The 23578-nt window shown below is 39.4% G+C and overlaps 2 protein-coding genes across 2 annotated transcripts in view; both read right to left on the bottom strand.

The window, feature by feature from the left end:
* Positions 1–7062: 7062 nt before the first annotated feature.
* LOC111194142 (uncharacterized) lies at positions 7063–9306 on the bottom strand. The gene has a single exon (XM_022677552.2). It carries the CDS (start codon positions 9211–9213, stop codon positions 8422–8424), a length of 792 nt encoding a protein of 263 aa, XP_022533273.2. The 5' UTR covers positions 9214–9306; the 3' UTR covers positions 7063–8421.
* A 4541-nt stretch (positions 9307–13847) lies between these two features.
* vdra (vitamin D receptor a) overlaps positions 13848–23578 on the bottom strand; it is a 136003-nt gene continuing 126272 nt past the window's right edge. Inside the window, exon 10 of the mRNA XM_007240812.4 lies at positions 13848–23326. Within this exon, the coding sequence (XP_007240874.1) occupies positions 23073–23326 (254 nt within the window). The 3' untranslated portion in view covers positions 13848–23072. The remainder of the gene's footprint in view (positions 23327–23578) is intronic.

The raw sequence follows: 23578 nt of genomic DNA, 5'->3' as shown, positions 1-23578 counted from the left end.
AAATGTTATTTTGAAAAGCCTATTACTAAGAGTCACTAATGCCATTCTTGTACTGCTAGATATTAGTGCTGCCTTCACACCTTTGATCACACTATTCTGCTGGACAGGTTAGAAAATCTTATAGGAATTAAAGGATCAGCCCTCACCTGGTTCAGATCATATCTGAGATATCGATTCCAGTGTGTTTATTTAAATAATGAATGCTTTTATTAGTCTAGAGTATCCCAAAAGGATCAATACTGGGTCCGCTACTCTTTATTCTTTACATTTTACCGCTGGGTAAAATCATCCGTAGACATGGTATTAACTTTTACTGCTATGCTGATGACACGCAATAAGGAGCTCTGTCTAAATTCAATAACAGACTGTACTAAAGAGATTAAAAATTGAATGACACAACTTTCTGATAAAACTAAGGTCCTTATATTAGATCCTAATTTTGATAACAACATAAATGTTAATACTATATATAAAGATGGTCACATAATTATACCTGGTAAAACCTGGTGAGAAACGTAGGGGTCATCTTTGACACAGTCCTCTCGTCTGATGCACTCGTATGTAGCATAGATAAAACTGCATTCCATTTACGAAATATAACTAAAATCCGCAGTACACTCTCCCTGGAAGATGCTGAGAAGGTTGCATGCATAACCTCATGGCTGGGCTAGCAACGCGTTGTTGGCTTGAAATCCACATAAATTACTTCATAAACTCCAGCTAGTTCAGAATGCAGCTGCGAGAGTGATAACTAGAGCTAAAAAATTATCATATTACTCCTATTCTTTCATCCCCACACTGGCTATCTGTTAAATGTCGTGTAGATTATAAAATACTTTTTCTGATCTATGAACCCATCAGTGGTCTGGCCCTGCATTATCTGGAGGAAATTCTTATACCTTACAATCCGCCACGTTCAGCTCCCAAGACGCTGGCCTGTTATTAGTTCCGCGTATTAGAAAAAACTATGCAGGAGGAAGAGCTTTCTTTTATAAAGCTCCCCAACTTTAGAATAACCTGCCTATTAATATACGGGGCATACAATTTATGTATTTTTTTCTCTTATGGTTGCTCTTCTAACTATTCCTCTTACAGCTCATCCAGCAAATATAAACCCTGCCCTAATCATCTGCTTTCTCTTTCTCTCCCCATGTCCTGATCTACTGCCTCGAAGTGCCCATCCCATCTAGCAGGATTTTATAAAAGTATTCTAACCTTTTTCTTCCCTCCTCTCTCTCTCTCTCTCTCTCTCGTGTGCTGAGATGCCCGACCGGTCTGAGGAGTCTTGGCTTCTCCTATTCTTCCTCTTAATGTAAGGGAGTATTTAGCCCATGCTAAGGGATGAATTGACAATTTTAAGTGATGGTTTACCCACCTCTAGCAGTGATTGTTTAAGTAATTGTGTGGGTACTGGATCTAATATACATGATGTTGATTTTGATGAGCTAATTACACTAAGTAAATCTTTTTTGTCTAATGGTATTATTTTATTATTAACTTCATGAAATCATTAGTATTAATGTCGGCAGGGATAACGGAGCTAGTTTGCTTTTGATTGCCGGTGAGTTTAGCACAGTACTGAAAAGGGATCTAGGGTTGTCTCTCTTTTTCTTAATAAGCGCTGAGATATACTGAGATTTAGTTTTAATTAAGGCTTTTTTGTAGTCTGAAAGACTACTATGCTGCCATGCTAGCCGGAAAAGTTCTAGTTTTGTGTGTTGCCATTTACATTCAAAGTTACGAGCGGGTTGTTTTAATGTGCGCGTGTGGTCATTATACCACAGAACTTGCTTTTTTTCCTAATTTGTTTTATTTTCATCGGCGCTAGTGTTATTAGCAGGAATGAATGCTGCGTTTTGGAAGCAGGAGAAGGGCCTGCTACTTTAAGACTAAGCACCTTAAACGACTTTTGAGCATCAAACCCTGAGTTTTGGGATATTTCTAATAGTCGAATACAGTGTCAATTGTATATTTTAAATTTAATTATAATTTAAACCAAATTTCACCAGCAACAAGTGTGTATAATAGAGCTAGGTAGCACCAAACATCAATTTAAAGTTGGGTACAGTGCCCAGTTTATTGTATATAATATTTTATATATTAATTTATTTATATATTTAGTAATACTGTATAGTAAATTCTATATATATATTTTATTTTGTCCAATATGTCTGTAAATGGTTTTCATGAAGGGCTAGGCAAGAAGGGAGACGTGGAGATGGACATAAAAGAAGGTAGTGGGGGGTGGGGAGTTATTAAACGAATAAACAAGTAAACAAAGAAACACCAAAAAGGAACAGACCAAAACAAAACAAAGGAACCAACGGAAAAGACTGAAACACTAGGACTATGTATACACACACAGGAAGTAGAAACACTTGGGGCTAGGGGGCGGAGCTACAAATAAACACACATGAGGGCAATGAAACACTAAGGAACAAGGGTCGTGTGGGAGACACAGGCACTGGGAACAGGTAAACAAACAGTAACATAAGAACAGACAGGAACAAGGCAAGGACCTGACAATAGTAGAGAGTTCACTTTCATATTAGCTTTCTTATTCTATTTCATTTTATATTTTCCTTTGTATTTATGTATTGTGTGTGTGTATATATATATATATTTTTTTTTTGTTAAGTAAAAACTTGACACACACATGCTTTAATACTGAAATATAACAAAATGACCACAGAGAGTAACATGTTTTCTTTTGTTGTTTTAGTTTGCATAACACCCTTTTTATTTTAAAACCGAAACACTGACAATGTTTTAGTTTTGTTTACATAATGAATTTTAGAATACATTAAATTATCGTTATTACATTTTCCATTGTATTAAAAATCTAATTGTGTGTATGCTAGCTACGATATGGCTGTTTTTCATTGTTCTGTGTAATGCGGTTTAAATGCTATTCGATTTAAAAATTTTATATACAGTTAATGTAGCATTGTCTCATAATATTTTGTGTTTTTAATGACACCTTTCTATATTATACACAGCTGTTTTTAGTATTTTGTGTAATTTGGTTTTAATTCTATTGATTTTTGAAAATACATAAAATGCAATATACAGTAAAATTTGACACTGTATACAAATTTTAAATGGTCTGCTATTAAATGTTAATATACAATATTTAATATACAGTAGAATCGGCACTGCACCCAAATTTATAAACAATGTGTGTTTGCTGTCACCTAGCTGTATAATACACACTTGTTTTTAGTTTTCTGTGTAATGTAGTTTAAATTCTATTCTATTTTTGAATAAATAACATTGAATATACATCAGATTTGGAACTGTACTGTTAATATAGAGGGTGTGGTTGTTTGCTGCCACCTAGTTGTGTCATACATAGTTGTTGAAATGCTGCATGTGTGAATATATACAATATATAATAGAGTTGTACGCGTTTTGCATAATATAAGTGGGTGTGCAATTTTTCATCCCCGTTATTCTGATGTGTATAAATCCTATGGATATGGTATTGGTGTTTTTCTTTCTCCTAAAGCCATCTATTCTTATCTGGGAACATTAATAGGCATTTTTTTTTGCACTGAAGGAATCTGGAGGTAAATAATGACTGCGTACAAATGGAGTGCCTGCATTTTATTCTGACTGGTAAAATGAACGGTGTGCGTCTCTTTCTGTACCGCGGTCACGCCATCTGCACTTAGAAAACGCTCGGTCGCGCTATCTACACCAAAAACTGGAGTGCGCGTGTCCGTGTTTTACTGTAGCCGCGTGCACAGCGCACCCGGAGGAGCGGAGACTGGCGCTTCTCGTGCAAAGACTTAAAATGGAACAGAAACTAGTTTTACACCTAAATAAATATGATTTAACGAGATCTAATCCATATATACACCAGAAAGACCACTGCTTATCTGTAGAACAGTGTAACGTTTTGAAAAGGTTTGGAGTGTTATTAAATAAGCAAATCAAATTGTTATAATATCACAGCCCAAAATTCTTAGAGACCTTATTCTCATGTATCCCAGATATATGTTTGAAGTGATATTACTCATTTTTGAGTAACTGAATACCAAAAATGTCTATTCGGTTTTGTATGAAAGGGATTTCGGAGTGCTATAAAACCAAAAAAAATCTAATTCTTCTTAAATCAGAACATGAAATCCTTAAAGAATACCTTCCATACTATTTATGTCATGCATGTATACTGATTTTACAGTATCATTTTGGAGTAAATGAATACCAAACTTTGTATAAATGTATATTCGGTTGTGCATAAACCAGATTTCGGTGTCCTATAAAACCTGCAAATCAAATTGTTATCCAATGAAACCAGTCAACAAGTCTTGAGGAAAACATTCCATTCTATTATTGACATGAGTAACAAGTGATATTACTGTATCATTTTGGAGTAATTAAATATCAAACATACGAAAAATGTTGATTCACTTCATGTTCGGTTGTGCATAAACCACATTTTGGAGTCCTATAAAACCAGCAAATCAAATTGTTATCCAATGCCACTAATAAAGTCTTGAAAAGCACATTTCATACTATTATTGACATAAGTAATAAATGATATTACTGTATCATTTTGGATTAATTGGATACCAAACTTGGAAAAAATGTCTATTCGGTTGTGCATAAACCAAATTTCAGAGTCCTATAAAACCAGCAAATCAAATTGTTATCCAATGGCACTAACAAAGTCTTGAAGAACACATTCTATACTATTATTGACAAGAGTATCAAGTGATTTTAATGTATCATTTTGGAGTAATTGAATACCAAACTTAGGAAAAATGTCTACTTTCTTTTGCATGAACCAGATTTTAAGGTCCCATAAAACCAGTAAATCAAATTATTATCCAATGCCACCAAGACAGCCTTAGGAAACACATTCCTTACTATTAATGATATGAGTATCAAGTCATATTACTGTATCATTTTGGAGTAATTGGATACCAAACTTAGGAAAAATGTCTATTCGGTTTTGCATAAACCAGATTTCAGAGTCCTATAAAACAAATCAATCAAATTGTTATCCAATGTCACTAAGACAGCCTTAAACAACACATTCCTTACTATTAATGATGTGAGTAACAAAGGATATTACTGTATCATTTTGGAGTAATTGGATACCAAATTTAGGAAAAATGTCTATTCGGTTGTGCATAAACCAGATTTCGGAGTCCTATAAAATCAGTAAATCAAATTGTTATCCAATGTCACTAATAAAGTCTTGAGAAGCACATTATATACTATTATTGACACAAGTATCAAGTGACATTACTGTATCATTTTGGAATAATTGAATACCAAACTTAGGAAAAATGTCTATTCGGTTGTGCATAAACCAGATTTCAGAGTCCTATAGAACCAGTAAATCAAATTGTTATCCAATGCCACTAATAAGGTCTTGAAAAACACATTCTATACTATTAATGTTATGAGTATCAAGTCATTATTACTGTATCATTTTGGAATAATTGAATACCAAACATAGGAAAAATGTCTATTCGTGTGCATAAACCAAATCCTATAAAACCAGTAAATCAAATTGTTATCTAATAAAACCAAAACAGTTTTGAAGAAAATATTTAAATCTACCAAGAACATTAGTCACAAGTGATATTACTGTGTCATTTTGGAGTAATTGGATAGCAAATTTAGAAAAAAATGCATGTTCAGTTGTGCATAAACCAGATTTTGGAGTCCTATAAAACCAGCAAATCAAATTGTTATCCAATGGAACCAAGTCCTTCTTGATAAACACATTCCATACTAGTTTTATAGGACCCCGAAATCTGGTTTATGCACAACCAAATAGACATTTTTTTTAAGTTTGGCATCCAATTAATCCAAAATCATACAGTAATATTCTTTGTTACTCATGTCATTAATTGTATGGAATGTGTTCTTCAAAACTGTCTTGTATCATTGGATAACAATTTGATTTACTGGTTTTACAGGACTCCGAAATCAAGTTTTTCCACAACCGAATAGACATTTTTCAAGTTTGGTATCCAATTACTCCAAAATGATACAGTAATATTCTTTCTTATTCATGTGATTAACAGTAAGGAATGTGTTCTTTAAGGCTGTGCCATTGGATAACAATTTGATTTGCTGGTTTTATGGGATCTTAAAATCTGGTTTATGCACAACCGAATAGAATTTTTTTCTAAGTTTGGTATCCAATTACTCCAAAATGATACAGTAATATTCTTTGTTACTCATGTAATTAATAACATGGAATGTGTTATTTAAGGCTGTATTGGTGGCATTGGATAACAATTTGATTTGCTGGTTTTATAGGACTCCGAAATCTGGTTTATGCACAACCGAATATACATTTTTCCTAGGTTTGGTATCCAATTACTCCAAAATGATACAGTAATATTCTTTGTTACTCATGTCACTAATAGTATGTAATGTGTTCTTCAAGAATGTCTTAGTCGCATTGGATAATAATTTGATTTGCTGGTTTTATAGGACTCCCAAATCTGGTTTATGCACAACCGAATATACATTTTTCCTATTTTTGGTATCCAATTACTCTAAAATGATACAGTAATATTCTTTGTTACTCATGTCATGCATAGTATGGAATGTCTTCTTTAAGGCTGTCTCAGTGGCATTGGATAACAGTTTGACTTGCTGGTTTTATAGGACTCCGAAATCTGGTTTATGCACAACCTAATAGACATTTTTTCTAAGTTTGGTATTCAATTACTCCATTTAACAGTAATATCACTTGTTACTCATGTCATTACTAATATAGAATGTGTTCTTAAAGACTGTCATGGTGCCATTGGATAACACTTTGATTTGCTGGTTTTATAGGACTTTGAAATGTTGTTTATGCAAAAACGAATAGACATTTTTCCTAAGTTTGGTATCCAATTACTCAAAAATGATACAGTAATATCACTTCAAACATATATCTGGGATACATGACAATAAGGTCTTAAAGAATTTTGGGCTGTGATATTATAACAATTTGATTTGCTTATTTAATAACACTCCAAACATTTCCAAAACGTTACACTGTTCTACAGATAAGAAGTGGTCTTTCTGGTGTATATATGGATTAGACCTCGTTAAATCATATTTATTTAGGTGTAAAACTAGTTTCTGATCCATTTTCTCTGCAAGAGAAGCGCCAGTCTCCGCTCCTCCGGGTGCGCTGTGCGGCTACAGTAAAACACGGTTTAGACGCGCACTCCAGTTTTCGGTGTAGATAGCGCGACCGAGCGTTTTCTAAGTGCAGATGGCGTGACCGCGGTCTTCCTGTGGTCCTTCTGTCCTGATTACGTACGTATCTGCTGGATATCATCCTCCGTTTACAGACATCCCAAGTTGCAAAAGTTGATTTCAGGGAGGTTAGGGATTGACCAACAAGACAAAACCATATGTAAATACTGTAAATAAATCGTACACGTGACTGTTTCATTAGCAGCTGTACTAATCCCTTAGCTCTGTACTTTTAAAAGTTCACGCAAAAAGGGTGTAAAAGGAAATCGTGATAGTCTATAAAATCGGATAAAATTGTCCTTTGTGCGGGACCGGGGTGAGCCCCTATCAAGCAGGCACCACACCGCTCCTCAGAAGAGACGCCTCTGTCGTTTCTGGGCTCAGAGGAGATCCCCCCCGGTGCCCACTGCTCCTTTCACTGTGTCTGTTGTAACGGGGTGCATCCACTGGAGCCAGGCGCCGTGGTGGTCTGGACCCCCCCTGCGTGAGACCCCGGCCCTCTCCTCGGAATGTCACCATGTGGTCTCCCCTGCAGCGAAGATGTAACCAGCGCCGACAGTGTGTGCAGGGGCACCGTCCCCACCAGCAGTACCACCAGGATACTGTTCACTTTTTTTCTTTCGAAAAAAATTTTATTGTCACCATTACATTACAAGTATACAAAAGAACTCATTCATTTAAAACCAATGCTTCATAAAATCAAAAACAAGAATTTTACATAAAACCTTTTCACATAGTATATTTTAAAACATATTTTCCCCTCCCCCATGAAATTTTATTAAACTCCTTTAAAAAAAATATGATAAAACAAACAAATAAAATTGAGTAAAATAAAATACATTGATAAAACACCTCTTTCCACAACATTGACAACTTAAAAACAGTTTTTTCTTTTTTCTTTTTTGAACATTTTTACATTGTCTTTTTTTTTATTTTTGTGTGTGTGTATGTGTGCGTGTTTTGGGGATAAAAGGGTCCATGTTTTTTCCAAGTCCATGTGCTTAAAAGGTTCATGCAGAAAAGTATAAAAGAAATTCTAATAGTCGATTAAAACAAATAAAATTGTCCTTTGGGCAGAACCGGGGTGAGCCCCTATCAAGCAGGCACCACCCCGCTCCTCAGAAGAGACGCCTCTGTCGTTTCTGGGCTCAGAGGAGATCCCCCCCTGTGCCCGCTGCTCCTTTCAGTGTTTCCGTGTTAATGGGGTGCATCTACGGGAGCCAGGCGCCGTGGTGGTCTGGACCCCCCTGCGTGAGACCCCAGCCCCCTCCTTCGAATGTCGCCGCGCGGTGTCCCCTGCAGCGAAGATGTAACCAGTGCCAACCGTGCATGCAGGGGCACCGTCACACGCTTCCCCACCAGCAGGTTGCGGGAGGTCCAAATGGCGGCCTTTACGTGGTTCAGGGTGGACCAGAGCGCTGCGAAGTCGGCTGCTGGTATCTTGTCGAGGCCCTGGCCCACCCCGTTTACCGCTACCCGGTAAACTGTAGGCAGGACCTCCCCTGCTGGCAGGCACGGGCATTGCAGGGGGCCGGTTAAGGCCCACAGGTCCCTCGCCACGCTGCACTCCCAGAGCACGTGCCGCACGGTCTCGGGCTCGCTACACCCGGGCCGCGGGCAGATGGGGTTCCTTGACATGCCCCGGGAAAGCATCACGGCCCTGAACGGGAGGATCTCATGAGCAGCCATCCACGACAGGTCCTTGTGCTTGTTCTGAAGAGCGGGGTGGGCGGCGTTCCTCCAAACCAATTTGGCCTCACATAGTGTGAGGCCGGGAACTGGGCTCACCTCCTCCCGGTCCTGCACAAGAGAGACAAGACACTTGGCATTAGTTAAAATGGTGACATTTTCTTTTTCTAAAACATACTTGTTTAAAAACTTTCTGATAAAATCATATTCCTTAGGTAGATTAAAAGACACAGGTGTCCTAAGATCTGGGCTTAAAATCTTGAGGCGTTGCAAGTACGACCCCATACAGAACCTCGCCATCACTGCTGTCTTGTTTTGTCTGGAGGGGTCTGTTGCATACTTTACGTGCAAAGCAGCAAACTTGCTCCCTAAAAACAGGTGGGGGTCAGGGATTCCCTTCTGTCCGTTTTCCGGCCTCTTTTTCACCTCCGTTCTCCTCAGTCTCTCCCACTTGGACCCCCACAGGAAATAAAAAAATTGCCCGGTCCAGACCTAAAAGAAAATGTCTTGGGGGACTAAAAACAGAACACAATAATAAAAGCAAAGGTAAAATCACAGCTTTAATAATTAAAATTTTGCCCTCTATTGTCAACTGTCTTAGTCCCCAAAATCCCAAACGCTGTCTAACCCTAGCTAAAGCGCCAGTCCAGTTGCCCCGTCCACCACCCTCTTTGTCAAATTTGAGTCCTAAAATTCTTATATTACTTACTTTAAAATCTACGTCCAGGTTCAAGTCAATGTTCCCTCTAGGCCCAAACCAGTCAGTCACGTCTAATGCTCTTTGGACCGATAAAACGTCAGAACATAAAAGAGTGACGTCGTCCATAAAAAGTGTGCAGGTCGCCGTCAGTCCACCTGGCAAGTCCAGTCCTTTGATCCATTTGTCCTTTCTCAAGATCTGCGCCATCGGCTCTATACATGCCACGTACAGAAGCGGAGATAACGAACACCCTTGGCGGACGCCAGAGCGTACACTGATCGCTTTTGTGAGATGCCCATTTACACAAATTTTGCTGCTAATATCCTTATAGAGCAGCCCCACCCACTTAATAAACCTCCCTGGGAACCCCATTTTTTGCAAGACCCGATCAAAAGCTTTCTCAAAATCTAAATTTAGAACTATCAGTCGAATATTTCTGTCTCTCGCTAAACATATGGCGTCTCTAACCAACACTAGGCTGTCTGTGATCTTCCTTCCGGGCACGGCACAGGCTTGATCCGGGTGGATCACGTTCTCTAAAACCAAAGATATACGTCTAGATAAAATCTTACTAAAAAGTTTACAGTCACAGTTTAAAAGGGTGATTGGTCTCCAGTTTCTTAGGTCAGTCTTGTCGCCTTTTTTATAAAGTAGACTAACTATTCCTACTCTAAAACTGTCTGGAAGTCGGTCGAGGTTTTCAAATTCATTAAAAACAGTCAAAATGTCCGTTGCTAAAATGCCCCAAAAGGTCAAATAAAATTCCACGGGGAGTCCATCCTCTCCCGGGCACTTTCCTTTTTTAAAACCTTTAAGGCATTTAAAAACTTCTTCACCGGTAAAAACTTTTGTTAAAACACCCTGACTGCTAATAGTATTATCTAAAAAATCTAAAACCTCTTTCATTATTTCAGGGTGTACACTCTTTTCTCCATATAATCCTTTATAAAATTCTTCTGTTAATTTTAGAATCCCTCCCGTTGTTTTTTCCTCCCTCCCATCTTTTGTTATATTTACAATCCCTCCCCCCCTTGATAAAATCTTCTTAAAAAAATAGCGAGTGCATTTTCCCCTTTCTTCTACTTCTCGTTCCCGACTTTTAAAAATAGTAGCTCTACTAGTTATTTCCTTTAAAACTGACATTTCCCTTTTTACATCTTTAATTTCGTCACTAAAATCTATACCATTAGATAAAAGGTTAAAATACTGTTGTAGTCTCTTTTGCAGCCCCAACATGCGCCGTCTGTCTTGGTCTTTCCTCTCTTTCCCTACTTTCTTAAAAAAGGTCTTGGTCCTCTGTTTAACCATCTCCCACCACTGTGCTCGTGAATCGTAGCAGTCTTGGAGGGTCTGCCAGAGACTGTACTGCTCCCTGTAACTCGCAACTATCTCTTTATCTTGTAACAGGGAGCAGTTCAGTCTCCACAGCCCTCCCCCTACAGTCACACCGGTGGGGAAAGACAGGGGGCAGGAGAGCATGAGGTGATCCGAAAAGAACATGGGGGATGATGTAGCATCGTTTGGCGGGCAGTCTCTTGTAAAAATGTAGTCGATGCGGGAGGCTCGTGCACAATCACCACTGAACCAGGTGAAACCCTCCTCCCCTGGATGCATTGTTTTAAAACAGTCGACTAATTTAAAATCCTTGACTAAACCCTGTAATAAAGTCTTATCTAATTTAAAATCATCCCCCTTCCCTTTCCTATCTTTTCTAGTTAAAACACAGTTAAAATCCCCTCCCACCACTAAAGGAACCCTTTAGGGGGCTGCAGGTCTTCTAAAAAGTCGTACCTGTCGTTTTTATCGTTAAAACCATATATATTTAAAATGTTAAAGTCTGTTCCTAAAAAAGTCAAATTTGCTAAAAGAGCCCGTCCGTCTCTCACCACTGTGCTGCCCTTCACCAGGATGTTTGGGTTCTTTATTAAAATGGCAACACCGTCGGCTCTGTTGTAGTGTGAGCCGCTCCAGAGAGAGGGACCCGCAGCCCACCGCTGCTCCCAATCTCTGTAAGATTTCATAAACGGCAAAGCACACTCTTGTAATAAAAACACATCTGACTTTATATCTTTTAAAAAGGACAAGACACTCTCTGCTCTAGTGGAGGCTCTCACACTTCTAACATTAATGGTTGAGATGGTAAGAGCCATGAGCATTTATGGTTTTAAAACAGGTACTTCATTTAAATGGTCAAATAAAAGAGACTACTGGGATAAAAACAAAGTTAAAAGCAGTTAAAATGCATTTAAAAGTTACTTAAAGTAACTGTGACACCTTCTCTTCCTTTATCTCCATTAATCTGGAAAGAGGAGGTGAGCTGGTGCCTCTTGCCTCTGGTTCCCCACAGTCACATGCTGTGGGGGCCTTGGGCGTTGATGATGTCAGCTTAAATTGGAGAAAAGAAACTTCGTTTGGAGAACCAGTGGGCCACAGCCGGTTCAGGTCTTCTGAAGAAGAACTACCTGAACCCTGTGCGGCCCTCTGTTTCTTCTCCGTCAATATAGACAGAGAAGACTCCGCAGGTCTTTTCCCCACCTGAGCGTTTGGGAGTGAGCCGGTTGACTCACCCCCGCTGGAGGCCACTGCGCCTTCCTCCACCGTCACCATGGAGGAGTTGGTTTCCTCCTCCTCTTGCTGTTCCACCGTCATTTTGTCTCCTTGTTCAGGCTGGAGGGGTGTGGCCAGTAAAAAATGGAGGGGCATACCTTGATAAAAAATGTAGCCCCGGTTTTCGCCCAACACTATCATAGACGGTATCTGTCTCAAGCCTAGGTAACTGCTCGGGTCTTCCCATTGTTTAATGGGAACTCGCCACGAGCAGTTCCAAATGCCGTCCTCATCCAGAACCTTGATAGGTGGGCTTTTCACCATGCAGAATCTAGCCAGCCATGTAACAATATTCTCTCCAGTCACCGTTTCATTGAACATCCGGACAATCACCACTTTATGTTAGTTATCCAAAAGTTTCTCAACTTTGAACATGGAGAACTGGTGCTTGGAGAGTGAAACTCGATCAAACCATAGCCCAAAAAGCCCCCCAGGTGGCCAAACTGGCCATCCTACACGGCCATGGTAGGTCTCCCTAAACCACCCAAAACACACCCCAACAATGCCCTGCTGGCCCCCGATTAACATAACCCCACCCCTACAGACACACTATAACACACACACACACACACACAAACACCCCGTGACGATCGTCACATAATATAATTGCAAGTGCAAATTTCATGCACTATGTGAAACTACGTTCCTGTCTAATTTATGCATTTCTTCTGTACATGATGTAAACTTGTTAGATTAAAAAAAACAACAACAACTACAATTTAGCCAGGGCATGCTAAACTTGGATAAATGGAGACTGTATTGATCTTGACATGGAAGTGACAAACCTTGAACCTTAAACACTGTTGTTCCTCCCTTAAAGGAAAATTCAGCAGGATAAAAACAGAGCTGAAACTTTTTCCAATAAAAAAAGCTAATGTACAGTAGACTGGTTGGTAAGTCTGTTAATTGGTCACTCAGTTTTAAGGGTATGGCTGACACTCAAATACAAGGGATGGGGTACAAATGAGAAACAGGACTCATCTGTGGTGTAGATTACTTTTGGTAAAAAACGTGTGACCTTTAGTTATAGTGCTATATGAGGTGTAGCAAGTATTGCAGCAACAGCATGACCGACCTGACTGTTTGTAAGTTTGCATAGAGATGTTGTTTCTTTTTACACTTATAGTATCATACTTAACTGAATACCCTTCTAGTAAATGTACCAGATGTTCTTTTTTATGCATTTGCTTTTCAGCAGATCAGGTGATTCCCTAGTTCACAGATGTGCAAAATTATAGTGGTCAACACCCAACATTGACTCATTTGTCTCTGATCACATATAACTGGTAATATAATGTTTTGGTAAATGCAGAGCCAGTATGCCACATTTGATTTCTGAGGACACTTGCAGTATACACTCTTAATAATCATTAATGTTTTCAAATCTGGACCCTGAATCCAGTAAATTAAGATTTACATAGACTTATTTAAACCTTAAGCTGTTGGGTCTGGTAACAGTTCCAAGTCCAGGCTGGTGGAGGTGGCGGTGTAATTATGTGGGCTATGTGATCTTGGCACACTTTGCCTAGTGGTCCAATTACAGTGTATTTGAGTATCGTTGCAGATAGTGTCCATCCCACCATATTATTACAGACATGAGTTCCAAAAAAAGTCCAGACATTTAGCATCACTATATACAGCTGTTTATTTTCTCCAAAACATTTTATTTACTACATACAATGCACAAAATAAATGTGTAATGGAGCGATTTTCAGGAATATAGGAGACATTAACACAGAACAGACACGTACAAAAATGGGGGTGGGTGCGGTTTATGGCAATTCTGCATGATTTGAGCGTCAAAATTTGTACAATGTTAAGCCTAGGCCTAGCACTTTAAGCCAGTATGGAATCTGACGTTAGCTCTGTGCACATTTTAAGCTACAAGTGCTTATCTTGGAATCCTAGATATACATGGAATGAGACCGCATGCATGTATGCGAGTTAGGTGTATTTTGGGAAAGCCATGAATGGTCCACTAAAATCCACATCACTCACAACTGGTCCAGGTGGAACAGAGTATTCAGATTTCCCCTAAACTAGAAAAAAAATAAAAGAAGCTGCTCTGTTTGATTTGCTGATGATCAATATCAAAACCCCGGAGCGGAGTTAGGCCAGACTGAAATACTCCAAATTCCTCACAAGTGTTGTTGAATCTTCTGGGATTCAGTCTGAAGAGCGTTCACATTCAGAGAGCTACAACTGCCCACACTAAATCCAGATTATTTCAGTGTGGTAATAGGCACAAGTCTTGTATTTGTAAGTTTTCTGTACATATGCTGATGCTGAGTTCAGAGGGAAGCCTGAAAAGATCAGCGTCCACCTGGAGCTCCAGTGAAACAGTCTCAGACAGAAGATAACTGGGTCAGTCTCAGCAAAGCAAGGACAATTTGTCCTGCCAAAAAGCATGGTGGTTAACTAATGTTGTGTACTTTATACATGTGACCACATGACGAAACAAATGCTACAATAGTGATACAAAAATATATGGTTTGCTTCCGTCTTTGTATGTTTTGTTTTCCTTTAGCCTGAGTCACAATTTCATGGTTGAATTTACACACAAATTTCTTCACATTGCATATTTATTGGACCTTCACTGGGTGAATGCATTTCTTGATTTTCTTAATGCCGACATGAACATGACAATATGAGCTGCGTTCCAAAAGCCTAAGTTGCAACCGAGGCAGGCTGCCTTCTTTGACTGCTAAGATGCTTTAGATGGCTATGTTCAGAGTGATGTCAAGAACTAATGTGTTTTTCTAGGCCCTTGGTTACCCACAATTATCTGCATATGTACAACACAAAGCTGCAGTGCCAAGGTTTGTTTAAAAACTTAAAGGAAAAAATAAACGTACGAGGCACACTGCAACAAATTCATTTTCTCTCTCACAAGCTCCGCCCCACAATCACAAGAGGTGTGACTTTTCTGGTGACATTACCACACAGCCTCATTATACTGTTTCTTATTTGTGACCAATAGGCTAATAAGAAGTCGTCTAATAGGACAGGCTGCTACTGAGGCTGCAGCCTTGGCTGTGAAACGCAGCTACTGACAAAGCCTTAACATGTCTAGATATATTTTAATTCCACTTAGAAATAATATTATATAATATTAATAATGAAACACCATGCTCAGCATTTACCTGAGTGAACGCACATGCAACTGTACAAGATACAGTATATCAGTATGTATATAATTTTATATGTACCAGATAGGCCTAATGCACACTTCTTATAGTAAAAGATTAAATGTAAAAGACTGAGAGTAAGGCAGCTGACTTCAGGACTTTCTCTCCACCTGTCTGATCTGTCTGTCTGTCTGAGACGAGTTTGTGGATCCACAGTTTCCCTCTTGTGAGCTTTCTTCAGGTTTGGCTTTGGACTATTACGATTCCTTTCAGTCTATAGCTATTTTCTGGGCCCCAGAACTAGAAAGAACTAATCTAGATTCAACTGAGACTCTCCTTTCAAAAAAAGGATAAAATGCACCGTTTTAGAATGATCAACCACCTTTTATATTGCATTTTACACCTTTGCACCGGTGGTTATTAATTCTATGACATAATTAGTAGAAAACTCTGAGGTCATCCATGCTTTTGTTTTAGTTACATCTGTATTGGGTCTATTGGTCTTTTTTGTCACTTGTGTTCCAAACCCAGTCAAAGTCGTCTCGTGGAAAAGTTAATGTGAACTATGAAAATCATTGGCTCATCTGTGTTAAAAAGGATTAAAGAAGCACTTGGATCCATTAGCAAGCAGGCACTAACAACCACAACAACCTGCTCCCATGTATCAAATTAACCTAATGCCTTCAGAGTTGGATTGATTTTGGTTCTACTTTTAGTAGTGTGAAACTGAATAGGTACGGAGTAGAGCTGAATAACGTCTAATAGTCTAGGTACCATGCAGTGGAAAAAAGTAACTCATATTTCAAAGGATCCATTCTCATAAAAAAGACCAGCCTAGACCAGAGTTGCTAGTTAAGGGCATGACCTCAGAAGCCCATGGACTCTAGATTAGTTCAGTCTTGAAATGGAGTTCAGACTAATAAATGAAAAAAGTTTTGGCAGAACCACTCAGACTTGGGCTGCACACTTCTGCATTAAAACGAACAACTTAACCCTGACACTCTCCCAAAATAAGGCTTTGGGTTTTAGGCACACAGAGGTACTGTAACTGAGCTAGCATGTAGATGAATGAAGGAATCTAGCAAGCGCTGACCACTTCCCCCAAAAGTTGGTCAGTTGCAGATTTAATGTGACGGTAATATTTATAATAATAATAATAATAATAATAATAATAACAATAACAACAATACAATTCCTATGATGGATGAGCACATACACCCTTAAAAATGAGTAAGTTACAGGCAAGATTGCTGGTGGATGGTATGAATGCATGTATGACTGTGTGTGTGTGTGTGTGTGTGCATATATATATATATATATATATATATATATATATGTGTGAGTGTGTGTATATGTGTGTAAACCAGTTTATGAAGAGGTAGCAGAGGAGAACCAAAGCAGCAAGGAAGCCCCCAACAGGGGGACAGCAATGCCTAGACAACTGAATGAAACCTGATGGATAACCAAGCTCATTTGTTATCCACCAACACAAGGAGAAAATAAAGAATGAATACAATCAGACTAAGAGTTTGGTTGACTTGAGGCGCAAATCCACAAAGAGTCCGAAAGCTCTTTTCCTGGGGCATTTTTTTTTTTTTTCCTTTGCTAAATTGACTGCCTAATCGAAGATAGAGGGCAGTGTCTGTTCTTTTTACAACAGAGAAAGCAATAAGAGAGAGAGTAAGAGAGATAGAAATAGAAAGCAAAGTCTGACTGACTAAAAAGCAGGAGGGTTCAAGCAAGCTCTTATTGATGCACAACAGACCTGCCACACAAATGCAGCACATATAACATGATGAGCAGAAAAATAAAGAAATAGAAAAAACACTTCCAAACACTGCTAGGCTTAGCTTAAGATTAGCATAGCGCACAATTAGCCAGCTTGGTTGTCTGAGCTTTGCCAGTTGGCAAGGAGCAAGCTAATACTGAAACAAATGTCCACAAAATAACAACGCTGGTCTCAGCTTAATTCCAGTGACCTAATAGCATTTCTAGCGCTAGGCCTCAATCACCACGTCCAGGCCAAACGGATCACCGGGCCGCCAGAATCAGGCCACTGACCAGCTGCAACACTGTTCACACAGCCATGCCACTCTCACAGCACGCGAAGAAAAGAGGTTTAGCAGCCTGGCAAGAGCTGACAGAGCACTCTCAACTGTAGACTTATTATGCAGATATTTTGAGGTAAATAGTCCAGCATTTGAGTTGGAGGAATAAATAAGAAAAAGAATTAGTGTGTGTATAGGTGGTTTTTTTTCCATTTTTTGCTTTTTAAATATAAAAAAACTGAAGAAACACAATTGTGTACTGAATACATGTGCGGATGGGAGAGGTAGTTCATTTTGGTTAAAAACGGCACCTGTCGGTGTGTCTCCTTACACAATCAGCTTTCACAAACAAAGATCTCACAGACACCCTGTCCTGCTCTGCTCATCTGCTCCTACAAATGAGTCACCATGAGCCTGATGAGTGACCTGAGCTTCCATCCACCAAACCTAGACCCAACTCAGTCAGCCTTGTGGGCTTGAATAAGCAACAACTCTACTTGAATAACTCAAACCTAAGGACTGAATTATGTTTCTACATCGAGTAAGCGCATTGTCCACAGCGTAGTAGGCGCAAGTGCCCTACACAGTCATGAGTGTTTATACTTGTGCGATGGTGCTGAACTGATTCTGCAGTTTAACCACCAATCACAGTTGCGTGTTAGAATATGCCATAGGCAAGTACGCAGCAATGTGTAGGTAATGCCTAGACTACAGCAGAGATGCAACGCAGAAGCATCAATTAACAAAGGTAAGGTTTCCATCATTTCCTTCAACAAGGTCTGAATGGTGTGCACCATCTGCTTGAGAGCCTGAGAGTGTAGGTTTGGCAGGGCTAGTCTGCTTCACCTGGTATACAAAGAAGATAAAGTCTTCTTGTCAAGTGCCCACCAAAACATTACTGTCATCAAGCTAAAATCCCAAAGCCAAACCTTTCTGAAACTGGACTACTCTATTCCTAGCCCCACCTTACTCAATAAAACCCACTTTCAAAGCAATAACCCTTTTTAAAGCTCTCTTTACTTAAGCTTACTAAATAAGGTACAAAAAAGGCATTTTGAAAATACAAACTTTGCTTAGAGAACCAAAGAACCTTCTGCATCTCAAAATACACTCAATGACAAAAAAATGCAAATAGTAAATGATTACAAATGTGGTCTGATTAGACACTGGGTCCTGCTCTGAAATAGGGCATAAAAGTTAAGAGGCTACTTTTGGGTAGTTTATTTCTTGGTGAGAGATCATTAACTGCTAGACATGCCTCTGAGATGCACTCAATGCTATCCCATGAATGTCAGACTACAACAAATCCATTGCCTGTTTGGTCACCAGATTTACTGCTAATCAAGAATTTATGGAACCACCAGGGTCACCAGTGTCAGCAGTTTAGGAGTGCAGAGCAGGATCTACAGACCCAGCTGTGGATTCCTTAAGGAACCTGTATGCTTTCAAGTTCAACTGCATCTCATCCCGAGTCCAAGATAGGGGTGACCCAACAGGGTACTAGAGCCACTACAGTTTTCCATAGTAAGTTATAGTATAATCATTTAAATATCATATTCAGTTTCTTGAACTCCTAATTGGAGGATTATTTTTTTGTGAATGAGTGTAGGTGGCTTACTCTGTTCTCAACTTTAATGGTGCTTTACCATTATAAACGGCAATGAAAGAACCCTTCTGGGTTTCTACTAGGCCAAACAGGGTTTGAGGTTTTGGGGGTTTTGGAGAGGGGTCCTGTCTTAGTAAGCTTGGCTTGGCTGAGGCCAAAGAATCTCTCTCTGTCCAAGATTGCTGAACTCTTCCCTGCTGAAACCATGGAGGAAATAGTCCTGATAAAAGTGTTCTTGTGTATATGTGTGTGTGTGTGTGTAAGTCCGTAAGTCTGCCTTTTGTTTCCCTTGTTATGTTTCTGAAAGTTATCCAGTTGCACTGGGTCAGCTGTTCAGAGTTGAGTTCTTGTAAGGCTACAGAGGCAACGAAACGCTGACCTTGGTCTGAAGAGATAGAATTAGCTTTTGTTGTTTTTCATGTATCCGTTCACAGCGCTGGATGACAAAGCTTATGCTCCTCAGCTATTAGAGATTATCAAGGAAAAAAGCTGATCATAGCTACTATAATATACACACCAGTACTTGTTGCAATGCTAGTTAACCCACTAGATGGCGCTGACATACCATTCACAAAAAAATTAAAAGAAAAAAATATTAGAGTCAGGTAAGCCTGCAAGAGATTGAGCGGCTTGTGTGAGTCAGTGTCTGTCTCTTAAAAAAAATCCACATCCGTGCCCCTCATTTCTCTACCACGTGGGTTCACTTAAGGACATCTGCCCAGCCGTTCATTTTAGTCTGTTCCAACATCTCGTGCTGTCACAGAACATTCCAGCTCGTTCTAGCTTACCTTTAGCTTATTTTATCTTTCCTATGAAGCAGTTTTAGTTTTTGTACACAAAAAGTTTCAAACAAGAGCTTTCCAGGAACAAAAACAATACAAAAAATCAACAAATCACAGCTCCATTCTCTAGCAGCCAGACACCATCCATCTGTCGGTCAGTCTCTCCTCCGGTCACGATTCCTTCCACAGCGCGTTTAAAGCTTCGGTAGAGTCTCGCACATTAGGCTACTGTAGTACGGCAGAAGTATTGGCATAAACAGGAGGCGCATGGGTGTAAATATAGATATTTATATTATAGATATATGAGGGATCTCGTCCTCTTGATTGAATTGTTTGAGGCAGAGTTTGTGGTCAGAGCAGGAGCGCTACACCATTGGTGATGTTCCTGCTTCTTCCCCAGTTGTAGTAAAGTTCTAGCACGGATTTGCACAGCAGCAAGAGTCTGGTTTGAGATGTCTCATTGACTTGCAAAGAAGAAAGATAAGAAAATAAAAACAAAAAACTAAATAAAGGACTCTGATGTAGAACATCTTGAACATAATATCTAAATTCATACAAAACTATATCATAAGAATAAAGAGAAAAACTATAGACATATTATTAAATGATCAATTCGCACCTAACATCATGAATAGAAGTTGTCAAAGCTTATTATGTCACCTCAGGAAAAAAAAGAGAGAGAAAAAAAATCATATTTGCATATTTCTCCCAAGCATCTTTTGAATTAACTGATTGATTAACCTTGTATCTTAGTACTTGCCTACGTTGTAGTTTTTTCATTAGACTTAATATGTACAGAAATAATAAAAGTGGTATTTACAACAATGTACGACCACAAGAGAGCAGCACAAAACTGTAAACTGCAAAAATGTCATGTCTTCTCTAATTTATCTTAGAAACAGCTTGGAGTGGAAATACTTTTTTTTACTAGTTACTGCCAAAAAATACTTTACCATTTCTTGATTTAAAGTAATTTCATCATTCTCATAATTGATCATAAAGATCAATTTAGTATGTTTTATTTACACTTCCCCAGATGCAGTTGATCAGATAGGATATTTTTTAGTATCTGAAGTTCTTAAGTGCTTTTGTAGTACAAATAGAGGGGATTCTAGATTAAACTTGCTAACAAACAATGGATGACTTCAATATTATCTATGATCTCTTTAATTACAACTTTAATAAATGTCCTTTGTCTTGTAAAAACATAACTAGACCTTTATATGCTTTGTGGTTTAGAATACACTGACTTGGTGTAGTTTCTTAACAATAATAATCTGTAATAATCTGAGGCTATGTTTACATTAGCAGGCTGCACTGACTCAAAACTTGATTTTATGCCTTAATGTGATTTTTTAAGGGCTGTGTGAACATATGGTCAAATCTTGATCTTTGTAAATCAGATCTGAGTCATTTGTATCCATGGTCATAGACTGGATATGTACCGGTATATAATTAGTGAGCATGAAACATGAATGTTTTTAGATTGCGGTTAGATAAGTCATTCTTGGGCGCCGAGTGGTCCAGCAGTCTAAGGCGCTGTCACTATGAGCAGGAGGACGCCGGTTCGAACCCCAGCTCATGCAGCTTTGCCATCAAGCTGCCGGCGTTAGAGGGAGCAAAATTGGCCCTGCTCCCTCTGGGTGGGTAGATGGCGCTCTTTCCCCACATCACTCCTATGGTGATGTCTGCAGCACAGGGCGTCTGTGAGCTGATGTACCAGAGCCGAGCTGGCAAGTGCGCACCAAGTGCGCTGGCTGCTCGGCAATGCTGCATCAGCAGCAGCTCGAAAAGAAGCGGTGGCTGACTTCACATGTATCAGAGGAAGCATGTGTCTTCACCCTCCTGGTGTGTTGAGGTATCACTAATGATAGGGAGAGTCCTAATGAGTGGGTTGGGTAATTGGCTGTGTAAATTGGGGAGAAAATGTGAAAAATTAGAAATAAAATTATTAAAAAAAAAAAAGATAAGTCATTCCAGTCATTGGGACCAGGGATGGGGGGCGGGCCTGGGTGATATCCCACCCAATATTATTAAGAAAACTCATGCTGTGCTAATGATACAAATACAGCTTATCATAAAGCCCTAATTTAAATGTTAATGGAAAGGTTGCTAATCGGATCATAAACAGGACCAGCAACACAAGGATAAGCGATAAGTGAAGTAAGGCCTGAAAACGAGGCCTGTAATATGAATATAGCCTTTATCCAATGTTTGTTACTGACATTAGCCAAGTATCTCTTTCTGTTGTAAACAAAAGAATCATATATCAGATATTAAACATGTCTTGGTTTACAACCAAGCATTAAATCATGTTAATTATTTGTTTAACTACTTCTTTAACCCCTAATAAGTAAGTGTTAGACTAAATCACTGATTGATTTAGAATCTATGCCAGATGCTACCAGCTATCTGATAAGCAAAGCCATCTAATCGGCAAGATAAGACATATACTGATTTATGAAATGTGGCAGCATTATAATCTTTTGGCACTTTAAATACAGATTGATAGTCCAGGCTTTGATATAAAAACTGGGCCTTTTTCAGCTAGCATAACGACTAACTATAAAAGATTGCAGGTAGCAGTAATTATAATCAGCCTGATACCGCAGGCTTTAGTGTGCTCCATCTTGAATTTCGGGATTCAGTTACATTCTTGTAGGCCAGCTCTCCTGTGGTCATTAAATATCCTATCTACACAGACATCAAAAATAGAAAGCCCCCCTGCACTTCATTCAGTGTGTGTGCACGTCTGTTAGTGTCCTTTCATATTACACTCAAACACATCTCTACACAACTCGCTCACGCACCCACGCACACACACACACACACACACACACACACACACACAAACCAAAAGGGGCCTGCTAATCCTATTGTACAACAGAGGATAACCCAGCCATATCCTTACGTTTTAGTAGAAACCATCTCTCTTAAATATAGATATTAGCTTATATTTATAGTTCTATTCTTATATTTATATAAGTACATTCTTTAAATATTCCCTTTAGCTTAAAGGAAAGGGAATTCTAAAAGCATGCCCATGACCCTTCGCCCAACTCACATACATAATCGCCTTCCCTCCCACCCCTTGCTCTCTCTTCCTAACAACCACACCCCTACAGTCCCCCGTAATCATTTGGCATCCACTGGCAGATCAGCGCCATCTAGAGGGTCTGTGCCGCCGCTGCTGCTGGATGCCTGCGTGTTGTCCCGGGCAGAGATGTTTCTTCTGTTGGTGCTGTGGCAGGGGCCCGGGCGGGGGTATGGGAGGGGCCGCCCCGGGCGCTAGGACACCTCACTGCCGAACACCTCAAGCACAAGCGGGGTGAGCTGCATGCTGTGCTCAGGCTGGAAAGACAGCGAGCGGTACTGCTTGGAGTGCTCCTCGTTCAGGCTGCGCAGGTCTGCGAGCTTCTGGATCATTTTGGCATAGAGCAGTCTCCCGCCCGGGTGATTGATCCGGATGTAGGCCTGGAGAACCTCACACAGACGGTCCTGCAGAGCCTCGATACGAGCATGGTCCTGCACACCTGGCCGGTCTAAAACAGAGAGTAAGATTAAAAAAAAAAAAAAAAGAACACAATGGGGGAAAAAAAAAGAAAAAAAAAATGGAATACAAAAGAGGGTAAGCGAGTAGGAAAGAAGATTAAAGGGACATTACAAAAAAGGGTGAGAAATTAGTACAAATAGTACAAAAATAAGACTGAAATGAGAGAAAGAGAGAGGAGTGCTATAAAAGAATAGGGAGAGAGAAAGATAGAAGAGGGCAACAGAATAAATGATAAAGGGCA

The sequence above is a fragment of the Astyanax mexicanus genome, chromosome 13 (genome assembly GCF_023375975.1).
Source record: "Astyanax mexicanus isolate ESR-SI-001 chromosome 13, AstMex3_surface, whole genome shotgun sequence".
NCBI lineage: Eukaryota > Metazoa > Chordata > Actinopteri > Characiformes > Acestrorhamphidae > Astyanax > Astyanax mexicanus.
This window is presented reverse-complemented; position numbering and strand designations above follow the sequence as displayed.

Coding starts and splice junctions, on each gene's coding strand:
- LOC111194142 (XM_022677552.2), bottom strand. CDS start 9,213: ATGGCGAGGTTCTGTATGGGGTCGTACTTGCAACGCCTCAAGATTTTA.